This window comes from Poecilia reticulata, linkage group LG15 (genome assembly GCF_000633615.1).
Source record: "Poecilia reticulata strain Guanapo linkage group LG15, Guppy_female_1.0+MT, whole genome shotgun sequence".
In the NCBI taxonomy this organism is placed as follows: domain Eukaryota; kingdom Metazoa; phylum Chordata; class Actinopteri; order Cyprinodontiformes; family Poeciliidae; genus Poecilia; species Poecilia reticulata.
Window position 1 is genome coordinate 23,546,976 of NC_024345.1, and position 17,954 is coordinate 23,564,929.

Consider the following 17,954-nt stretch of genomic DNA (forward strand, 5'->3'; position numbering starts at 1 on the left):
AAGATCCAGAAATGTTTTTTTATTTTGACAGACAATGGTATAAGTCCAGACTTGGACTAGGCAGTCCAAAAGCTGCAGTTAGTTGCTGAAGATAAAGATTCCCTCTAGAACTGAGATAGTCTTTGAGATTAAAAATAGTCTAAGGATCTAAAACACTCTACTTTGACAAAAAGCAGCAAAAGCATTAAAAAAAAAAGCAAGTGCTTTAATACGGCACTGCATTTAATGAACCAACTCATGAATGAATGACTTGCTCAACCTTACAAACAAGTACACATTTCTAATTCATGTGAGCAAACCCCCCTGACCTCCTTCCCATTTAACAAGCAGAAAAATGTCTACAAGAAGAAGAAGAAGCAACCGATATAAACACAAATAAAAACAGGGGAGGCTGCTGTCTAATGTAGTGTAAGACTCTAATGTCCTTCTCACTCTCTGTATTTATGCATAAGGATTATTTAACCAGGACATCTAATGTTCAAAACACTGGATGCTCAGAACAACCCAAACTAATCACACACCAATAAAGAACAGATCTTTATTCTGTTTCATCACTTTACTCCCAATAACTAGGCTGCGCTCTTAACATTTTTAAATAATTGGGATTGTAAACAAAATAAAACCAAAAAACTTTTCTCTAGTAGTTGCAAAACGTTTTTTTTTTTTTTTAAATAGAAAATTATTTATATATATATTTTTTTCATTTATAGCAACTATTCTAGCAAAGCCTGTGTAAGCTAAAAAAAAGAGACAATATTAATGACATTAAAGCACTAGAGGGCAAACCTCAGGATTTACTGGTATTTATAACCGTCGCACAACGTGCTCCAATTTTTTTCTGATTCACCGATGAGCAAATTAATTGTTAGTTTTAGTTTTAATATTGAATTGCCACTTGATTATACATGGGTACTCCCTGGCCACTTTAATAGGTACATCTGTACAATTGCTCGTTAGTCAATGAGTCAATCACATTGCAGCAACTTCTGCAGTCAGACTGTTGATCAGTTCCACCATCATCACTTCACTCCGAACCTCAGACTCTGAAGTTCGGAGTACCCAGCTCCCTTTAAATATGTTGCTATAGTTTGTATATTGTTGCATTTCATTTGATTGTTTTTTTTTTATATGATATCAAGACCTGAGAACCAGAATTTCATCTATGCTGGAATGACTCAAATGCCAAATAAAAACCGTAATATATCTATTAGTTTCTGCAAGAATCCAAAACATTTGCAACCTTGTAACCAACATAGGACAATCCATAAAAAAACCCAACAACCTTGGTTTAATGTGGAGGTCAGTGAAGCAGCAATCCTACTCTACCATGTAATGAAAAAAAAATCTTCTAGCGTCTCAACCTAAGAATATAAATCAATAAAAATAAAAGAGAAGATTGCTTTAAAACATGGCACCAGAGAGCAGATGGAGACTAACCCTCTCTTTCATGGCCTTCCTGCGTGTGTGTGTGTGTGTGTGTGTGTGTGAGTGAGCGAGGGGCAGGTAGATGTTGTCTGAGAGGGTGACTCATCTCCTCCAGTCGCTACACACAATGCAAAAGACTAAATAGACGCTGCTGGCTTTGCTCACACGTATGTAGCAGCACATGCGCTGGCAGCCAGCGTTCAAATGAAAGAACAGGGCAAACGGGAGCACACGCGAGCAGCAGCAGCAGCGCCGCGGCCCCTTTAACTCATCCCGCTCACGCTCTGCTTTCAAGCTCCCCGACACGGCGCACAGAGAGAGAGGGAGCATACATTACTCTGGCCCGCAGCTCCTTCCCTCTGCTCACCAGCTAAATACCTCAAATGAAAACCTGACATTTTTATTTCAACAGTTCATGAGAATAGGGCCGTGTTCCGCAGGCTTTGCTCCGCCGCGGCAGAGAGCAGCCTCTGCAAGCAACACAATGCTCCGTTCGCTGGCTGTTCAGGTCTCAGCTGGTAAATAAGCTTAGGCTTGTGCGTGTGGTTCTTTGCTGTGCACACCCAGTGGATTTGAAAAGGTCTCTTGCTCACACACATCTGTTGCTGTCCATGAGCTCTCTCTGTACGGCCGCCGCAAACATCCAGCAGTGTCCGTTTAAACTGCCTAAATACATAAAAAGACATGTAATGCTGGGTGCTTGATGACTCCATCACCATAGAAACTACACAGTTATGAGAAAAAAAAGGAGTATAGCTATGTGGTCTTGACACCATTTTACACAAAATATAAAAAAATATAGTGCTTTGCAATAGTATCCACACCGCCGGCACAGTTTGTTGAAATTCAATTCAATTCAGAAATACTTTATTGATCCCAAAGGGAAATGAAATTAAATTGCTACCACAAACAGTGATGCTTGTTTCTAAAGTGGGAGACACAATAATTTATGCTTTTTTTACAGAAGGTTTATGTAAACCGTGGTATTTTAATTTCCTTTCCTCTGCTGCCGTTACAGGAAGTTTCTTAGGAAAAGTTTTCCCAATCAGAGACTGACATCCTCGTCAAGTCATCTTCTGAAAAACAGCTCTGTCAGAATGGATGGAGAGAATTTACTAATTCATGTTCAAGTCTTGGCACATTTTGAATCAGATCTGATAAACTTTGCTGTTGAGTGTAAAATGCATGTCATTCTAACAGGAGATATGCTTTGGTCTAAGCCACCTGATGCAACTGGCTGTACGTCTCAGGACCGTATCTGTTTTCTGTCGTCTATCTGGCTCCAATCAACTCGGACCAGCTTTCTGCCTCTCCTTGCTGAGCTCATCAGTTTCGGTGGACGGCCATGTTGTGCTAGGCTCGCGGTGCGCCGTACTTTTTGCACTTTTGAACGATATCAGTCCTCTTTAGCCACTGTTTTATAACCAAATCGTGCATTAAGCTTCTCCAAAACTTCACCCCAGGCCTTTCTACTTTGTTCCTCTGTTTTCATGATGACAAAACCTCCAAAAACGCCTTCAAAAAACAGCTGGATTCATATTCAGATTAAATTACACACAGTCTATTAACTGACTAGGTGACTTATAGAAGCAACTGCTTGCATTTGATTTCATTAAATGCATTCCATACATTCAGATTTTCATTTTAAAAATATATGTTATTCTATCTTCTCAACGGCTTTGAGCTACTTTGTTTTGATCTAGCAGAGAAAAGTCACACAATACAGACTGTTTGTGATTAGTAAAAGGTTGTAGTGGGTGTAAAAGTAAAAAAAAAGCTGCCTTGTGATTGTGTTTCTGTAAGCCATGCTCTGAACACCAGAGTATTGAAGAAAACTCTGGACTGCAAGCAGACAGCGATGGGATAAGCTAACGCATGAAAAAGAAGCTGTTTGAGGTATCCAACAGGACTGTAACAAGAACAACAATGAAAAACAGTGATGGGGAGATAAGGAGATGAAAAATGATGGCATTATATGACCAAACACCACCGAGACAGACAGAGAAAGAAGGACAAATAGGGAAATTATTACCCCTTCATGTGGGATGGTACTGTATGTCTGGCTCAGTCCCTCCCTCCGTCGCTTTTCCATTCCCTGCATCCCTACACCGCAATGCAATTTTCCTCCATTTCTGATTACAGATTGCTCGTGGTGATCTCAGCCCGGTTCTATCTTGCCATTCGTCAGCGGCGCTATCTGTGCCACTCAGATCTAAGTGAACGCTCAATCTCTGCTGCAGCCAATTTACATGTTTGCATCTCGTTAGGCTTATTTGTAAAGGCAAGCATGGACTGTCAGGACAGTGAGTGAAGAGAAAACCTCTGCGTCCAGATTAGCTTTCACCTTTGGAACCGGAGATCATTCCTCAGCCGCTGGAAATGGGATTTTTAGGAGGCGATTTTTTATTTTTTTGGGGGGTGTCGGGGCTTTGAGGTTGGAACACAGCTCCACAAAGAAGCATCGGTGGCTGAGGAATTGACTTCTTTCACACAAATCCTCATCTACTCTGACACTCTCCAAACACACTGCACATAAACCCAGTGGGAAATTGGCTCCTTTTGTAAAGAATCTCTATTGTCATCTGTCAAGCAAACCTTAGTGCACAGCGCTGCACCTCAGAAACACTAAACCTCTCCTCAAATTAGATCGTCACAAATCCTAATCATCCCCCAACATCATCACCCAGCTGGGATTCTGGACTTGAAGCAATTTAACGAGCTCATATTGCTGAAGTCACTGATTGAAGTAATTTAACTCTTTCCTTTCATTACATGTCTGGTGTTAAAATTTTAAACAGACTTCTTCTACTAGATTATGATAATTTAGGTGAGTTTCCCTTTCTTTTGTTTCAAATGCTGACCTCATCAGACAAGTTGTACCTGCATCATAGGACTTTTTGGACTTTCCATTAACGAAGCAAATTATAAACAATCCCCACTTTAAGCATCATCCAAACTTTGCATATTGAAATTTGCTTTGACCATCTCTGCAAACATGCAAAAGATTTAATATCTTTAAAATTAGACCACTAATAAATATTTTTGTTTTATCAATAAGATATCTTACCTACGTGTGGAAGGTTTGACTTCTCATAAAAATGTTTTGTATCTGTAGAAGTATCGGCCTGTTAATGCTGAGTGACATTTGAAGGCACATACAAGTGATGGGGGAAGATTAAGTTGATCCCATCATTCAACAGATTGTGGATCCGCTTTCAGATTCAATCACTCTGTCTGTCGTTGTTGGTCTCTGATGCCGTGGAGGAACTTTGGTCTTCATTAATGCTGCTTCAGTTCATCAAGGTTTCTGCATATCACGGCCAGGTTTTCTATAAACATCTCCACTTTCAGCTCATCTCAGAAGTAGAGGAGATGAACAACATCTTGTTGTTGTTCAGCTTCCACACAGAAAATGTAATTCAAGCAGCCATATCCTTTAAAAACTAGTGTCTCTCTTTTACCCCTTATGAAAAGATATATTGGTACAATATTTTCTAACTGTCTTGTAATAAACTTAGACATGTAATGTGCCAACTGAGGCCTGTAAAGTCCGGGTATTGCATCGCTTTTACTTTGATTAGATTGGATATTTATTGCTCAAAGATGTCATCTTTTAAATATTAACTCTGGTTTTTGTGAGCCATCACCCTTCCTAGTTGTAAAAATTGCAAATACAGGGTGAGTCCATTGCTCACATCTTTCATTTTCGGCATTGTGCTAATCCACATGCTCTGGAAAAGAAAAATCCTGTCAACAAGCATTCATTCATAGTTTTATGCCATTTCTGTATAGATTTTTAACCACATTGCCTTTTGCTTTTAAAATTCACAAGTCTCATATTTTAATTCTTAATTCCTGCTGTCATTGTCTTACCAGAAGTACTAAGAGCAGATGGAGAGCAATTACTGCTCTGTAATCAAAAGGTCTTACATCTAGCAGCAGGAGAATTTAGAGCAACGTTACAGTTTCATACTCATACTTACAAGATTAATGAGTTTTCATAGAACAATAAGGACACAGATAAAATACCAGAAACCATGGCGATGACGATGCAACTGACTCCAAAAGTTTGACTTTACAAGCTATCAACAACATTGCTGCTCAATCCATGTTGTTGTTAATGTTTTGGCGGCACTGTGTTTTCACTAATCAGAGAGTGAAAGCTGAGAAACGAAGGAGCAGAGGCGAGCAGTTCTGGGAAAACTAAACAGCCAAACATCCAAGAAGCTGCAGGGTTTAGATGTCTTTCCTAATAAGGAAGAAATAAAAAAAAAAGCTTTAAGCACGTCTTCACAAACTGAACAAGTGTGCAAATGAACAAACGACCATCCAACTGGAAGCAAGTGACAGAAACTCAGAGAGAAAAGTCGGGACAGAGAAACAGAGTCAAAAACTCTGTTTACACAAAATGTCCTAATTTCTAGCAGAAAGTCTCTGGAGCTCCGACAGGGTCGCACTGTTTGCTTAAACACAGCTGCTGAGAAGAAACAGGCCGGTGGGTGTTTGACTTGGGCAGTTTCAGATCAAGCTGCTGAATTACGGTGTGAATAGTTCACCGATATTTCTTGAGCGTTCATCTTGGTTCCTAATTGTTGTGGATGGCAAAGCCGTCCAAGGACATGAATCATGTCTGTCAGATGGCCGCCGTCACACATAAAAGGAAAAGCTGCGTGGCTTTTATCTGAATCATTTGGGATTTAGACAGCGAAGTGGAAGAATCTGAGTCCACACAAACCTGCAATAAATAAGAAAATGGAAAATATTTGTATCTCGTTTGTTTAGAAAGGAAAGTAGGAATGTGACTGGAACCGGTATCCTTCATACAGACCAAGTTATACAAGAGTAACTTTACATTCCATGCAAGAAATTTGGTTGGGTGTATAAAAAAAAAAACAGTTTTGACTGCTAATTAATCAGTGACTGCACATAAACAACATCATAACCACGAGGCCCATTAACTTTCTTCACGGATTCACAAATGAACTCCCATTAAATGCAACAAACCCTTCTGCTGCCAGTAGCAATATTATAATCTTTCATAGCTGAGGAGTATACATAATTTGAATAACAATAGGTTAAAGCAATGCAATTCCAGGCTAAGAGAGGGATATACACGGCATTTAAAATGGAACGCGTGACACAGAGCACCGGGAAGAGGGAATAGCAGTAAGCAATGGCCAACTCCTGCAACGCCAAATGAAAATGGCAATCAGTGAGCTCTGAAGTCATTAGTCAGGTGGAAAACAATCTGCATCACATGTCAGGTTGCTGGCCAGCAGCAATCTGTTCTGTGCGAGCATCATGAGTCAGTTTCCTTCCCCTTTCACACCGAGCAAATGCGCCCTGTTTAGTCAGCAAACAGTGAGAGGTTACGGCACAACAATAGCAACACAAAAGGTTTACAAAATGTATGTTGTTGACGTGATGAGGACACGCAAACAGGCACACAAGTGCATGCAGACCCTGTGTGTGAAGCAGCTAACACGGCTACCATCAAACTCAAGGAAATGCTTTCAAATGGAGCACAAGTGCATTTGTTAAAAATTAACTAGAGCCAAATGTAATACATGTACGGTAGGTTAACCCCCTGCAATTCAAACCCAAAGCTCTCTGTGTCTGCTCACGCTAGCTGTTGCAGTGCTGCCTACCAGCAGGCACAGAGGTGGGCTGGAGCTTTTTTAATGTCTGCAGCAATAAAAGCAACTGCAAGTGAGGTGAAGGGTGAAAGGTAGCACTGGGCTACTGAGCTGAAGGCTTTGACTGTGCTCTGGTGAGGAGCTCAGAGGACAGGCTAACAAAAATGCATAACACTTTTGTCTAATGACCTTAAAACTAAGTGGAACTTCTAGTGACATTTGTTGTCAAATAAGCATGCAGTAATTACCATTCAGCTGTTTGGTACTTAGCTTAGCTTGTAGACTGAAAACTGTCACGCTGAAAACACACCACTAAATGTTACCTTTTTAGCATTACAGTTTAATCTGTAGTGCTAAATTACAAGCAAGAGCTTGATCAAAAATCATTTGAAAACAAGGCAATAGCATATTATCGCTCAGTTATGATTGCAGGCTCAACTATAAATGAAATTATTAGTATATCATTGAAGAATGTTACGCAAGTTCCTAATATTATGCTAGTAGCAATAAACTACTAGTAAAACAATAATTATTATTGTGCTAGTAGCAATAACAGACTAGTTCCAGATTTTCTAAATGCTTTTTTAAAGCATTTAAATAAAGTATTAGCATAATTATGCTTTTGTTAATCCGTCTTACAAACATTATTGGCAACTCTTATGAGAGTTTGAGTAGCAGTCAATAATGTCAGGTCAGCAACAAGAAAAAATGAACAAAGCATTGTTTACTTGCTCTGAATATGGATTGAACTAATGAGCTATTAGCATATCATTAGTTAATAAACGTATATTATAATTCTTTAATCATCACAACAAAAACTGATCTGAAGAAATCACTGTCTTCAGTCAGAGCTTTCTTCACATTCAGTGTAACACAGACTGCTACAGGACATTCTGCTTGGCCCCAACAACCACAACAAATTTGGAGAAAATTATATGAGTTATAACATTTAAGGTATTTTTAATTGAACGGAAAAATAACGTGAATGGGTAGTCTATGGTTGTCTCTCGTTTAAGTCTGAGATAGATTTCCAGTTTCAGCTTGTTGATACTAACCTATATTTATTCATAAAGTTGATTAATCCAATCGGCTATGTGCAAGTTTTGAAGAAATAACCTTAATGACCTTTATTTTTCTTTTTTATTGGTATTTAGACAAGTAAAAAAAAAAAATCGATTTAGTCACTTTTTCTAGATTATATTTCCAAATGTTAATGGGAATATATCTTGGTGTCATCTTTGACCAGGTCATGATATTTACATCCCATAATAAACTGCTTTCTAGGACTTCTTTATTCTACTTCTGCGATATTACAAACAATATAAACCTGAACTAGTCATCCAGAAAAACTAGTGCATCCAGTTCAAGGTTTCGCTGCTGCATTTTTTACAACTAGGAAGCTCAAAAAGTTCAGAAAAACGTCAACTTATCCTGAATTCTGCAGAGAGAGTTCTGATGCCTCCAAGTTTAGCTTTTCTTCTTTGTACCCCTGTTAAATAAAGAATCTACTTTAAAATTCCCCTTCTTACTTGTAAAGCCTTTAATAATCAATCTCCATCCTATATTAGACATCCAGTTGTTCCATATGTTCCCAGCAGAGCACTTTGCTCTCAGAGTGCAGTTTTACTGCTGATCCTGGACAGATCACGTTCTGTTAACTCGATCTTGTCCGACTATATTCAACCTGGTCTTTCTCCAATAAACATCAATTAAAGAAGTTGCTGCTGACAGAAATTCTGTTTTGTAGTGTTTTTCATTCATTGTGCTACAGTGCTATAGTTGATCTATTTAGCTTTGTCCTGAAAGAGCTACTGCTGGCATAACCTTTTTACTTTCTACTATGTGTTGCTCTGCGCTCAAACTCAAAGCTGGCAGTGACAGTTAGCCGCTCACATTGAGCCTGGTTCTGCTGGAGGTATGTTCCTGTGAAAATAGTCTTTTTATTTCACTATTACATGGGCTGCGCAGTGGTGCAGTTGGTAGAGCTGCTGCCTTGCAGCAAGAAGGTTCTGGGTTCGATTCCCGGCCCCGGTCTTTCTGCATGGAGTTTGCATGTTCTCGCTGTGCATGGTGGGTTTTCTCCAGGTACTCCGGTTTCCTCCCACAGTCCAAAAACATGACTGTCAGGTTAATTGGCCTCTCCAAATTGCCCCTAGGTGTGAGTGTGTGTGTACATGGTTGTGTGTCCTGTGTGTCTCTGTGTTGCCCTGCGACAGACTGGCGACCTGTCCAGGGTGACCCTGCCTCTCGCCCGGCACGCCAGCTGGAGATGGGCACCAGCAACCCTCCCGACCCCACCAAGGGACAAGGGTGCAGGAAAATGGATGGATGGATTTCACTATTACCATATGCATGTTAACTAGAGGTGCACAGTGGGGTCTGAAAAGTTGCTAAAAATATCGACAAAGTTGGCGACAGAGGGGTGACTCTACGATTTTCCAACTCTTGCAGCTGTAGATGAGATCGGTGGATACGATTGCTGTCTCATGTTTAGGACAATGGAAGGATGTGAAGTCAGTGGCTTGTCCCTCAGTACACATTACATGTGATTTTAAATGTATTTCCACTGAGATATGTTCAAAGACTATTCAATGTAATGCCATGACTCTTCGTAGGTTGTGGCTTTATTTTACTTCTTGCCGTGTTTGATCCACTAACACAAACTGAGGCAACACACTGCCTCACTTGATATCACCGGCTATCATCACTTTTTCTCTCTTCTCCTCCCATTACATCACATACCAAAAAGAAAATGCCAACCGAGGGCTACGAGGCACCACACATATCTAAACGGGTCATCATTATTATTGTCATAAATCCCTCCATCTCATAAAGCGCTCATGTGCCGCGGCTCTTCCAGCAGAAAAATGCCTCAGAGATATAAAAGAGTCCACAGGTTGAGGATAAAGTGCTGGAGCTGGTTGTGTTTCTGGGCAAATAATGAAAGCCGGCTTGTTGTCTCATTATACTCAGGCTGAGCACGGATTGACTAATGAGGACATACAACCATTAATCTATATGCAGAGGAATAGACAGAAAATAAATTCTTTTTTTATAAGCTCAGTGTTTTTTGTTTTTTTTTCTTATTAAGACAATATTCTTGAATTTGTTACTTGATTTGGAGACTTGGTGTCCTATAAAGGTTAATACAGCTGACGACAATCTATCGTCTTATTTGCTGCATCTTGATTTTAAACGTAGCCGTCCAGGATGGATGATGTCTGGATTAGCTCTGATTGGCTGACTTCTCTAGAGGCCAAACACCAACTCGACATTCCTGTTGACTCACGCAGAACATTTGTAGTCTTGCCTGCAGTTCTTTTAAGCCATTTTAAATTACAAACAAAATAATTGTTTAGTCAATTATTTTGATAATTTTCCTTTCATCACACACTGGCCACATTTGTTAGCACTCCTGGAAAATGTGCAAATAGTTGGAGAACCTTTATTTTGGTTTGATTTATTTAGAGAGTGAAACAATTCTATAATTGCAAATCACACAAGCGAAAATAAAGTTTAATAATCTCTTTTAAATGAATGCAACTATAAGTTTTTTAAAAGTGTTTTTTTTGTGGATATTTTGCAGAAGGACTTCCTGTTTGTGTGGGGCAGGTACCTGTCACGACGCAGAGGTCAATGTCTATTAGCCTCTCTTCAAAATGAGGCCAAGAGAGCATGCTGTTCAAACAAGGAAGACGCTGATCTACAGCCAGGTCAAGGTCAAGAAATGTCTCCAAGAAAACGGCTACAAGCCTAAACCTGCTCACATCTACAATTAGAGCGATAGTTAAAACACTCAAAGCAGGTGCAAGTGTGAACAATAAAACTGGAGGAGGATTCATACTCATCTTGTCACCACACACACAGCGAGGAGAATGACAGGGCAAGTAAGAGAAAATCTGAAAAGCTCAGTAGAAATGGTGAGCCTCTTGGTAGAAACAATTTATCTACATACAAACCAGTTGTTTGGGAGTGAAGCCATGAGCCATGATCACGTACAGTAAACATCTGACGTCTGCTAAACTCTGCTGGAACTGTGTGCTTCTGGTGAGCCGAGAATGAAAATCTCAAGGTCGTTCTGGCATAAAACTAAGAGTGAATATATTGAAAGGAGCCTCGTGCTGCTTGTAGGTGTGTGGAGGATCTGTTAGAAAACCTGTTAGAGTGCATGTCATTTGAAAAAACCTGAACATTTTAAAAACAGACCTGCTGGATTTCACTGGTTAACTGAAACTAGGTCATCACTGGGTTTTTAGCAGAAAACATATCACTAACATATGGCAGAATCAACACAGAAATCAACCTTCTTACATAGTTATGACCCAAATTTTATGGGAAAACTACGCAGTGAACTGAAAAGAAGAAAGTACCCAGAAATCTGGAAAACTTAGTGTGGTTGTGCAAAAAGGAAAAGGTCATAGATCCTTCTCTGTGTACGTTGTAAATGTTGTAAGTGAAGAGTTTCGTTAAAAACAATAACTACTTAACATGTAACATTCCCCCATTGTATAAAATCAAATTGATGATGGCATTTTCTACATGTTTTAGTAGAACATGCTGCTAACTGGATCAAGGGACATTTATTTTTACAGAGAAACAAGTATGGTGATAATCACCACACTTCAATTAGAGTCGAAGCAAACACAATCTAATTTTATCACTCTTGCCTTCCGTACCTTCATTCACGTTTCACAAACAATCATAAATGCACGATAAACATTAACAGGTCTGGTTCAGACGGAGCAGAACCAGCACCAGAAATCCTGACCTGGTTTTTAGGAATCATGTCCTTTTACAGAGTCATTATTTCCAGCTCCATGAATAAGAAGGCATTTCTAAAAAAAAATACAAATTTCCTGTTGAGCCATGACTTGGAACCTTCCTTGTGATTGGATACTTACAGAACCAACCACCTACACCATGTGTGACTGGCTGAGTGTGTGTTTAACTCCAAAGGTCTGCTCCTGCATACTAAACAGCCTGGTGAGCCGGAGCAGATCCATGCAGGAACTTAGCTGTTGACATAACCTCTGAATAAACAAACAAAAATAATTAAAATGTTGATAAACTTGTACATTTCTGACAGAAAAGAGCAAAAGGTGTGTCTTAAGAGGGGGCGGCGAGTGGCTCAGAGAAGCTTCAGTGTGGGATTGAGGCTTGTCACCACCACCAAGACAGACGATAAAGCTGCACTGCTGTAAACGAGTGAGTCAGCCCTCCTTCTCGGCAAATACGGGCCTGCATGAGGCAGATGGAGGGGGAGGAGGAGGCGGTACGGGAGGAGCAGAGGGAGAAATGTTCAGGAACTGTCCCTGGTGCTGAAATCTGGAGGGGGCTGCTTTTCAACAGCTAGAGGTTCAGCACGGAGCAAGAAAACAAAACTCCAAAATAGACGCCGGCTGCCATCCGAAAGTTGCCCCATCTGGAGCGATCTGTATTATTAGATGCTAAAGACACACAGTGATTCATCTGGACAGCAAAATGCACCAGTCACAGTTCACAATCTAGCTGAGTTGAGCTTTTCTACTCGCAGCCTATCCCATGTCTATAATCTGGCATTTTGATTACAAAACCACGAGAGGGAGATTCTCTACCATGTCATTCCTTTTGAAGCAAGTTCAAAAGATTTTCATTATTTATTTTATTTTAGCCCAATCCCCAGCCTCTAGGGACATGCATGCTGGGATCTGAGCCTGTATACACAAACACACGCACACACACACACACACATTAACCCCAAAAGAGCTAAATGCAAGTGACTGAATCAAAACGACTAACATAGGGCAACACACACCTCAACCTCCTGTGTGAGCATTTAACATAAAGTTTTTGTAGCACTAATTCATCTCTTGTAGTTACTATTCATTGGTACATTTCTTAAAATGAACAGCTGAACAGCTACTTTAGCTTAGCTTAACCACTTCCATTTGTCTGAGTGTAACTCCTTCCTTCTGCTGTGTGCCGGGACTGAGGCGATGGCAGAGACCAGGCTGCATGGTGGGGTGAATCACAAGGTTAAAGTCTGTCTGGCAACTATTTTCTGTGATGTCAGAAATAACCACAACATATGATTTCATATCAACTGGGCTGGCAGATATTGCTGGAAGGTTTGATCAAATCTGATCTATTCCTCTTCACAAACTATTTGAGCATGTTTTATTGTGGTCCAGTTTTACTGAAGTCCATGCAGTGTTTTTGGACACAACTCAAATTCAGCAAATTTTTTAGGGAAGGAAATTAATTAAAAACATGCAAATACAGAAAAAATAAAGGCCACACTAAAGAAAGCTCTGATGTCATAAGAGGCAGATTTGTCTGAACCTGCCATTTAAAGCTGTTATCTTGATTAAATAATAATATACAGCAAAAGAGCAAAAACACTTGTTCTGTGGGTGAAAAACTATATCTAAAGTTCGACTCAATTTATAGGAATATATGGTCAGTAGCTTTAACCCTGGTGCATGTGAGGACTGAGGCAAACATAGAGGACTATATCAAATGATACAAGTTTTACGTGTGTGGAGTCGGTTGGACCCCATTTCTACATACAAGGGTTAATGCAGTTTTGTATCCAGTGTAATCATCACAGGAGAGTATGAGGCAAACAGGTGATACTGCTTTCTAATGCCAATAGGCCATTATAAAAGCAGGCTGTTAAGATTGTTGTAAACACACAGAATGAATCAGCCAATCACTTGACAGCAACTCATTGAATTACGCATCTTGACGTGGTGAGGATGACTTGCTGAAGTTCAAACTGAACATAAAAATGTTGAAAGAGGATTTAAGTATGCTTGGATGTGTCAAAGTTGTTGGCACAGGATGGGCAGGCCTGAGGATTTCAGGAACATCCACGGTTCTCTGATTTTCACAAATTACTGAACCCTCCTGGCTCATAAACTAATATCCAATCCAGTGGTCCCATCTTTAGATGGCAACATCCAGCAGGGTAATCCACCAACCAAACTCAAATCAATAAACTCAGTTTTCTGTGCTCCAGTGTTCTCCTCTGTTTTATGCTGCCATGTCAATATGAACCCAAACGCTCAGTCTCAGTTCTGAAAGCAGAAGCAGGTTCAACTAATAACAGCAAGGTGTACCTAATAAGGTGGCCGGTGATTGTGCGACTATATGAAAACGTGACATAGTTCAACTTTTCTCATATACACCAAACAACTATACGCTAAATTCCCTGCAGACCGCCCAAGATCTGAGCTGCTTGAATTACAAATGACAGCTCCGCTCATGGAGGCTCGCAGTGAGCAAATGGCCAACTTGCACTCAGGCGGCAGTGACAATCCGTCTCCCTTTGACATGAAAAGATTATGCAACAGGTTTTGTACTTGCAGACGCCTCCCGAGCTGAGCTGAGGGGAATCGTTGTCGCAACAGAAAGCAGTTAAGGTGCTACGACCGGAGCAGTGATGTCACAGGTCTGTAAATAAGGGTCCTTTTCTCGGGCACTGCAGAGACCAGGCGGGTGTGGTGACTGCATTAGCAGACGCGCGCAATCTCCGGCGCAAACACCGGCTCACCGTGATGTGGACGTTCCCGTCACGGCTTTCTACCATCGCTATGACAACCCCTCTCTGCCTGTCGGACGTGTTTTGAAGTTCAAATTATTATCCTGGTGTCATTAAATTCGACCAGAAATAAATAAATAAAATCGGAGCCAGCGTCATCCCGGTTGCCACAGCGCGCCCCGCTGATGGCGCGCCGTGCTGGAGTGAAAAACACACATGCACAATGACATCCTGACATCTGCTCTCCATCTGACAACAGCTTAGTATTCTCCAGACACCTCCTCCCCCCCCCCCTGTCCTCCTATGTGCACCCCGTGCTTTTATCATACGCTGCTTTTTCTTCTTCCCTGCTCTAATGCGGCTTTTTCTGTTTCACCCCGATCCAGCATGTTTCCACCAACGACAGCAACCAAACTGATCCGCGGGTTTTTAAAATATGCAGGTAAAAAAAAAAAAAAAAAAAGGCACAACACTTTTTCATGCTCCACTGAGAACTGACCTCCCAGTCTAACGAATCCCACTCTTCGGTAAACATCCGGAGGATTTCTCTTCATCCAAAAAAAAAAAAAAAGAAAGAAAAAAAAAAAAGAAGAAGAAGAAGCGGACCAGAAGCAGCGGCTCTAAGGAGCGACCTTGCAATGCGCTGCCATTGCGCTTTTGGTGCTTCTAATCCTCATGAAATCAATTTGAACACAGGGGGGGACGTCGTCAGAGGGAAGCATCTCGGCTTGCAGCGTCGAGACCAACTTGAGAAACGCAGATGAACGACGCTAAGCTGCACAGTCCAGCATTTTTTCTTTCTTTCTTTTTTTTTCGGCTTCTTCTTTTTCTGCTTCGCGATGGTTGCAACCAATTAGCACACCACTTGCGCTCAGAGTCGAATCGCTCCTGACAGGGCGCTCCTTCTCCAGAGCATCGCTTCTGTTGCAGCGTGGGAAAGGATGGCAGGCTGAACAACGCGCACAACTTCTCCTCGTCTGTTTCCCAAAGAAAAAGAAGACTCTATGATATTCCAACGCTAATAAATCCTCATACAGCATTTGGCAATCCAATCCCTTTGCTGGGGAGCAACAATAAAGGAGGCTTTTGAAGGTCCTCTTTTAAAACACGTGACTCAGTCTACTCCACGATAGAGGGGAAAAAAAAGGTTGATTTGATCCGTAATGGGCCCTAAGCATGTGGAAGACACGTTATGTGTTGCGGGGGGGGTCATAGTGAAATAACTACTCACCATTAGCACGGCAAAGTTCTTGTGATGGCTGCAGTGAATAGTGGTCGTATTGCCCCCGGAGGCGGTTATGTGGCAGCCCTCTGCCCTCCAGCCACCGTGTCCATCGAGCAGGTCAAAATCCCAGTAGGCTGCGGTGGGGTCTACACCCAGCGCGAAGTGCCTGAGAGCGACGGCGACGGAGTGCACAGAGCTGCCGCGGCTGCAGCCATCTGGAGGGAAAGGCAACACGTTCAGGGAAGGAAGCCGAGAGGAAACACTGGCAGAGCCGCGGCTCTAAAAACACCCATGCAGGCAAAAACGATGCACAACAACATGCAAGAGTCGGATGAGTTACTGCGGCTGGACTGGTGCAGATTACTTTCGTGCATCACACTGCAGTAAACTCTATTTAATCTGATCCGTGCTCTGACTTCATCCATTCATTCATTCATTCATCTGAGCGCACGTTGTTAATGTTTGTATCTACGCAATCCACATGTTGCGCAAAAATAAAATAAAATATAAAAAATACACCAACTAAAACAGCCGTGACTGCGTATGTGCGCGCGCACGCGTGTGCACGCTTTCGGTCCGGCGTTGACATCACACGCGTGAAAGATAGAAATGGATTTCCTCTTACCTAATTTGGCAAAAGCAACTGGTGTCGAGACGCTCCTGCGCTTCCCATCGTCTGCGAGGTTTGACGAATTCCCCGTGCAGGGAAAGAGTTTCCCATTGCGAAACAGAACGAACTGCAGCCTGCAAGTGGAGTTATCAACAGATTGCAACGCAGAGGAGGAGGCAGGCGGACCAGCCAGCGGTAAATGGATCGAGGCGACTGCCACGGAGTTCTGCGGATAAAAAATACATAAAAAACAATCAGATAATAGACTTTAGGAGTTACATAGTGTCCTCCAACTTTGCTGTGAAAATGCATTCCATTAAAAAAATAAAATAAAATAAAGAAACGTTTCTCTTCAGTGTTTTAAGGGACGACAAGTGAGGCAAGGGAACGAGTCGCACGTTTGAAGCGCTTTGGTTTGCCTGTTAGGTCCGACTCTGCAGCAAAGGTGGAATGGTTCTTACCATTTCAGCTTGAGGACACATCAACGCTGCAGCTTGATTTAAAGAGACAACCGTTGTGACTTTATCTCCCATTCACCAACTAATTACCACCGTATAACCCCACCCTCCTCCTACAACAACATATCTGCGAACATGATGCGAAGAAAAACACTTCAGTGCGACAAAAATAGGTTGGAAATGTCAAAGTGTGTGCACCGGCCGTCTCTGGCCACAGGTGAATTCACTTTGATTCTGTGTGTAACTTCCTTTCTCCCTGTAGTGTCAGACAGCATCCAGTCTCCTCCAGCAGCTCAGCCAAAGTCCCTGCGGAGCTGCATAAAACTGACCAGACCTTCCAGCCTGACAACTACACATTTTGACTAAACAACTTGTCAAAGAAATCCCGGGTTAAATATCCAAAAGTAGCTTAGTTTATTTAAAGATGAGGTCAAAATAACAGCTTTATAGTATCGTGCAACTGAGCAAAGTCTGCAAGCAAAAAAGCTTAAATTCATTGCTTTAGTTTAAAACAACAACCTATTCATACAGTGGTTAGAATAATGAAACAAATTGATTATTAACAGTGTAATAAAGTTTTTTAATGCTATGTTTCAATATTAATCTAAGTTAAACTATAAAAAGGTTCATAAACCAGTCTAACAGCTCATCAAACTTAATCTTTATCATCGTCATCTATCTAAATCAATCTCAATGATGAATTCATGACCTTTCCACAGAGCAGTCTCTACTACATAAAAAGAACAAGGATTCTCAGCATTAAAATGTCTTTGGAAACAATATGAATTCAGTCATTCCTTCAATTACAAACCAGACTGATCCATCCATCCATTTTCTTACACCCTTGTCCCTCAGTGGGGTCGGGAGAGATGCTGGTGCCCATCTCCAGCTCACGTTCTGGGCGAGAGGCGGGGTCACCCTGGACAGGTCGCCAGTCTGTCGCAGGGCAACACAGAGACACACAACCATGCACACACACACAGTCACACCTAGGGGCAATTTAGACAGGCCAATTAACCTGACAGTCATGTTTTTGGACTGTGGGAGGAAACCGGAGTACCCGGAGAAAACCCACCAT

General features: G+C 41.4%; 1 protein-coding gene across 1 annotated transcript in view; it reads right to left on the bottom strand.

Annotated features, from left to right (window-relative positions):
- Positions 1-17,954, bottom strand: part of adgra1b (adhesion G protein-coupled receptor A1b) — a 186,124-nt gene that overhangs the window by 46,897 nt on the left and 121,273 nt on the right. Inside the window, exons 13-14 of the mRNA XM_008429975.2 lie at positions 16,434-16,644; positions 15,815-16,023 (exon numbers count right to left, since the gene is read on the bottom strand). Coding sequence (XP_008428197.1) covers positions 15,815-16,023; positions 16,434-16,644 — 420 coding nt within the window. The remainder of the gene's footprint in view (positions 1-15,814; positions 16,024-16,433; positions 16,645-17,954) is intronic.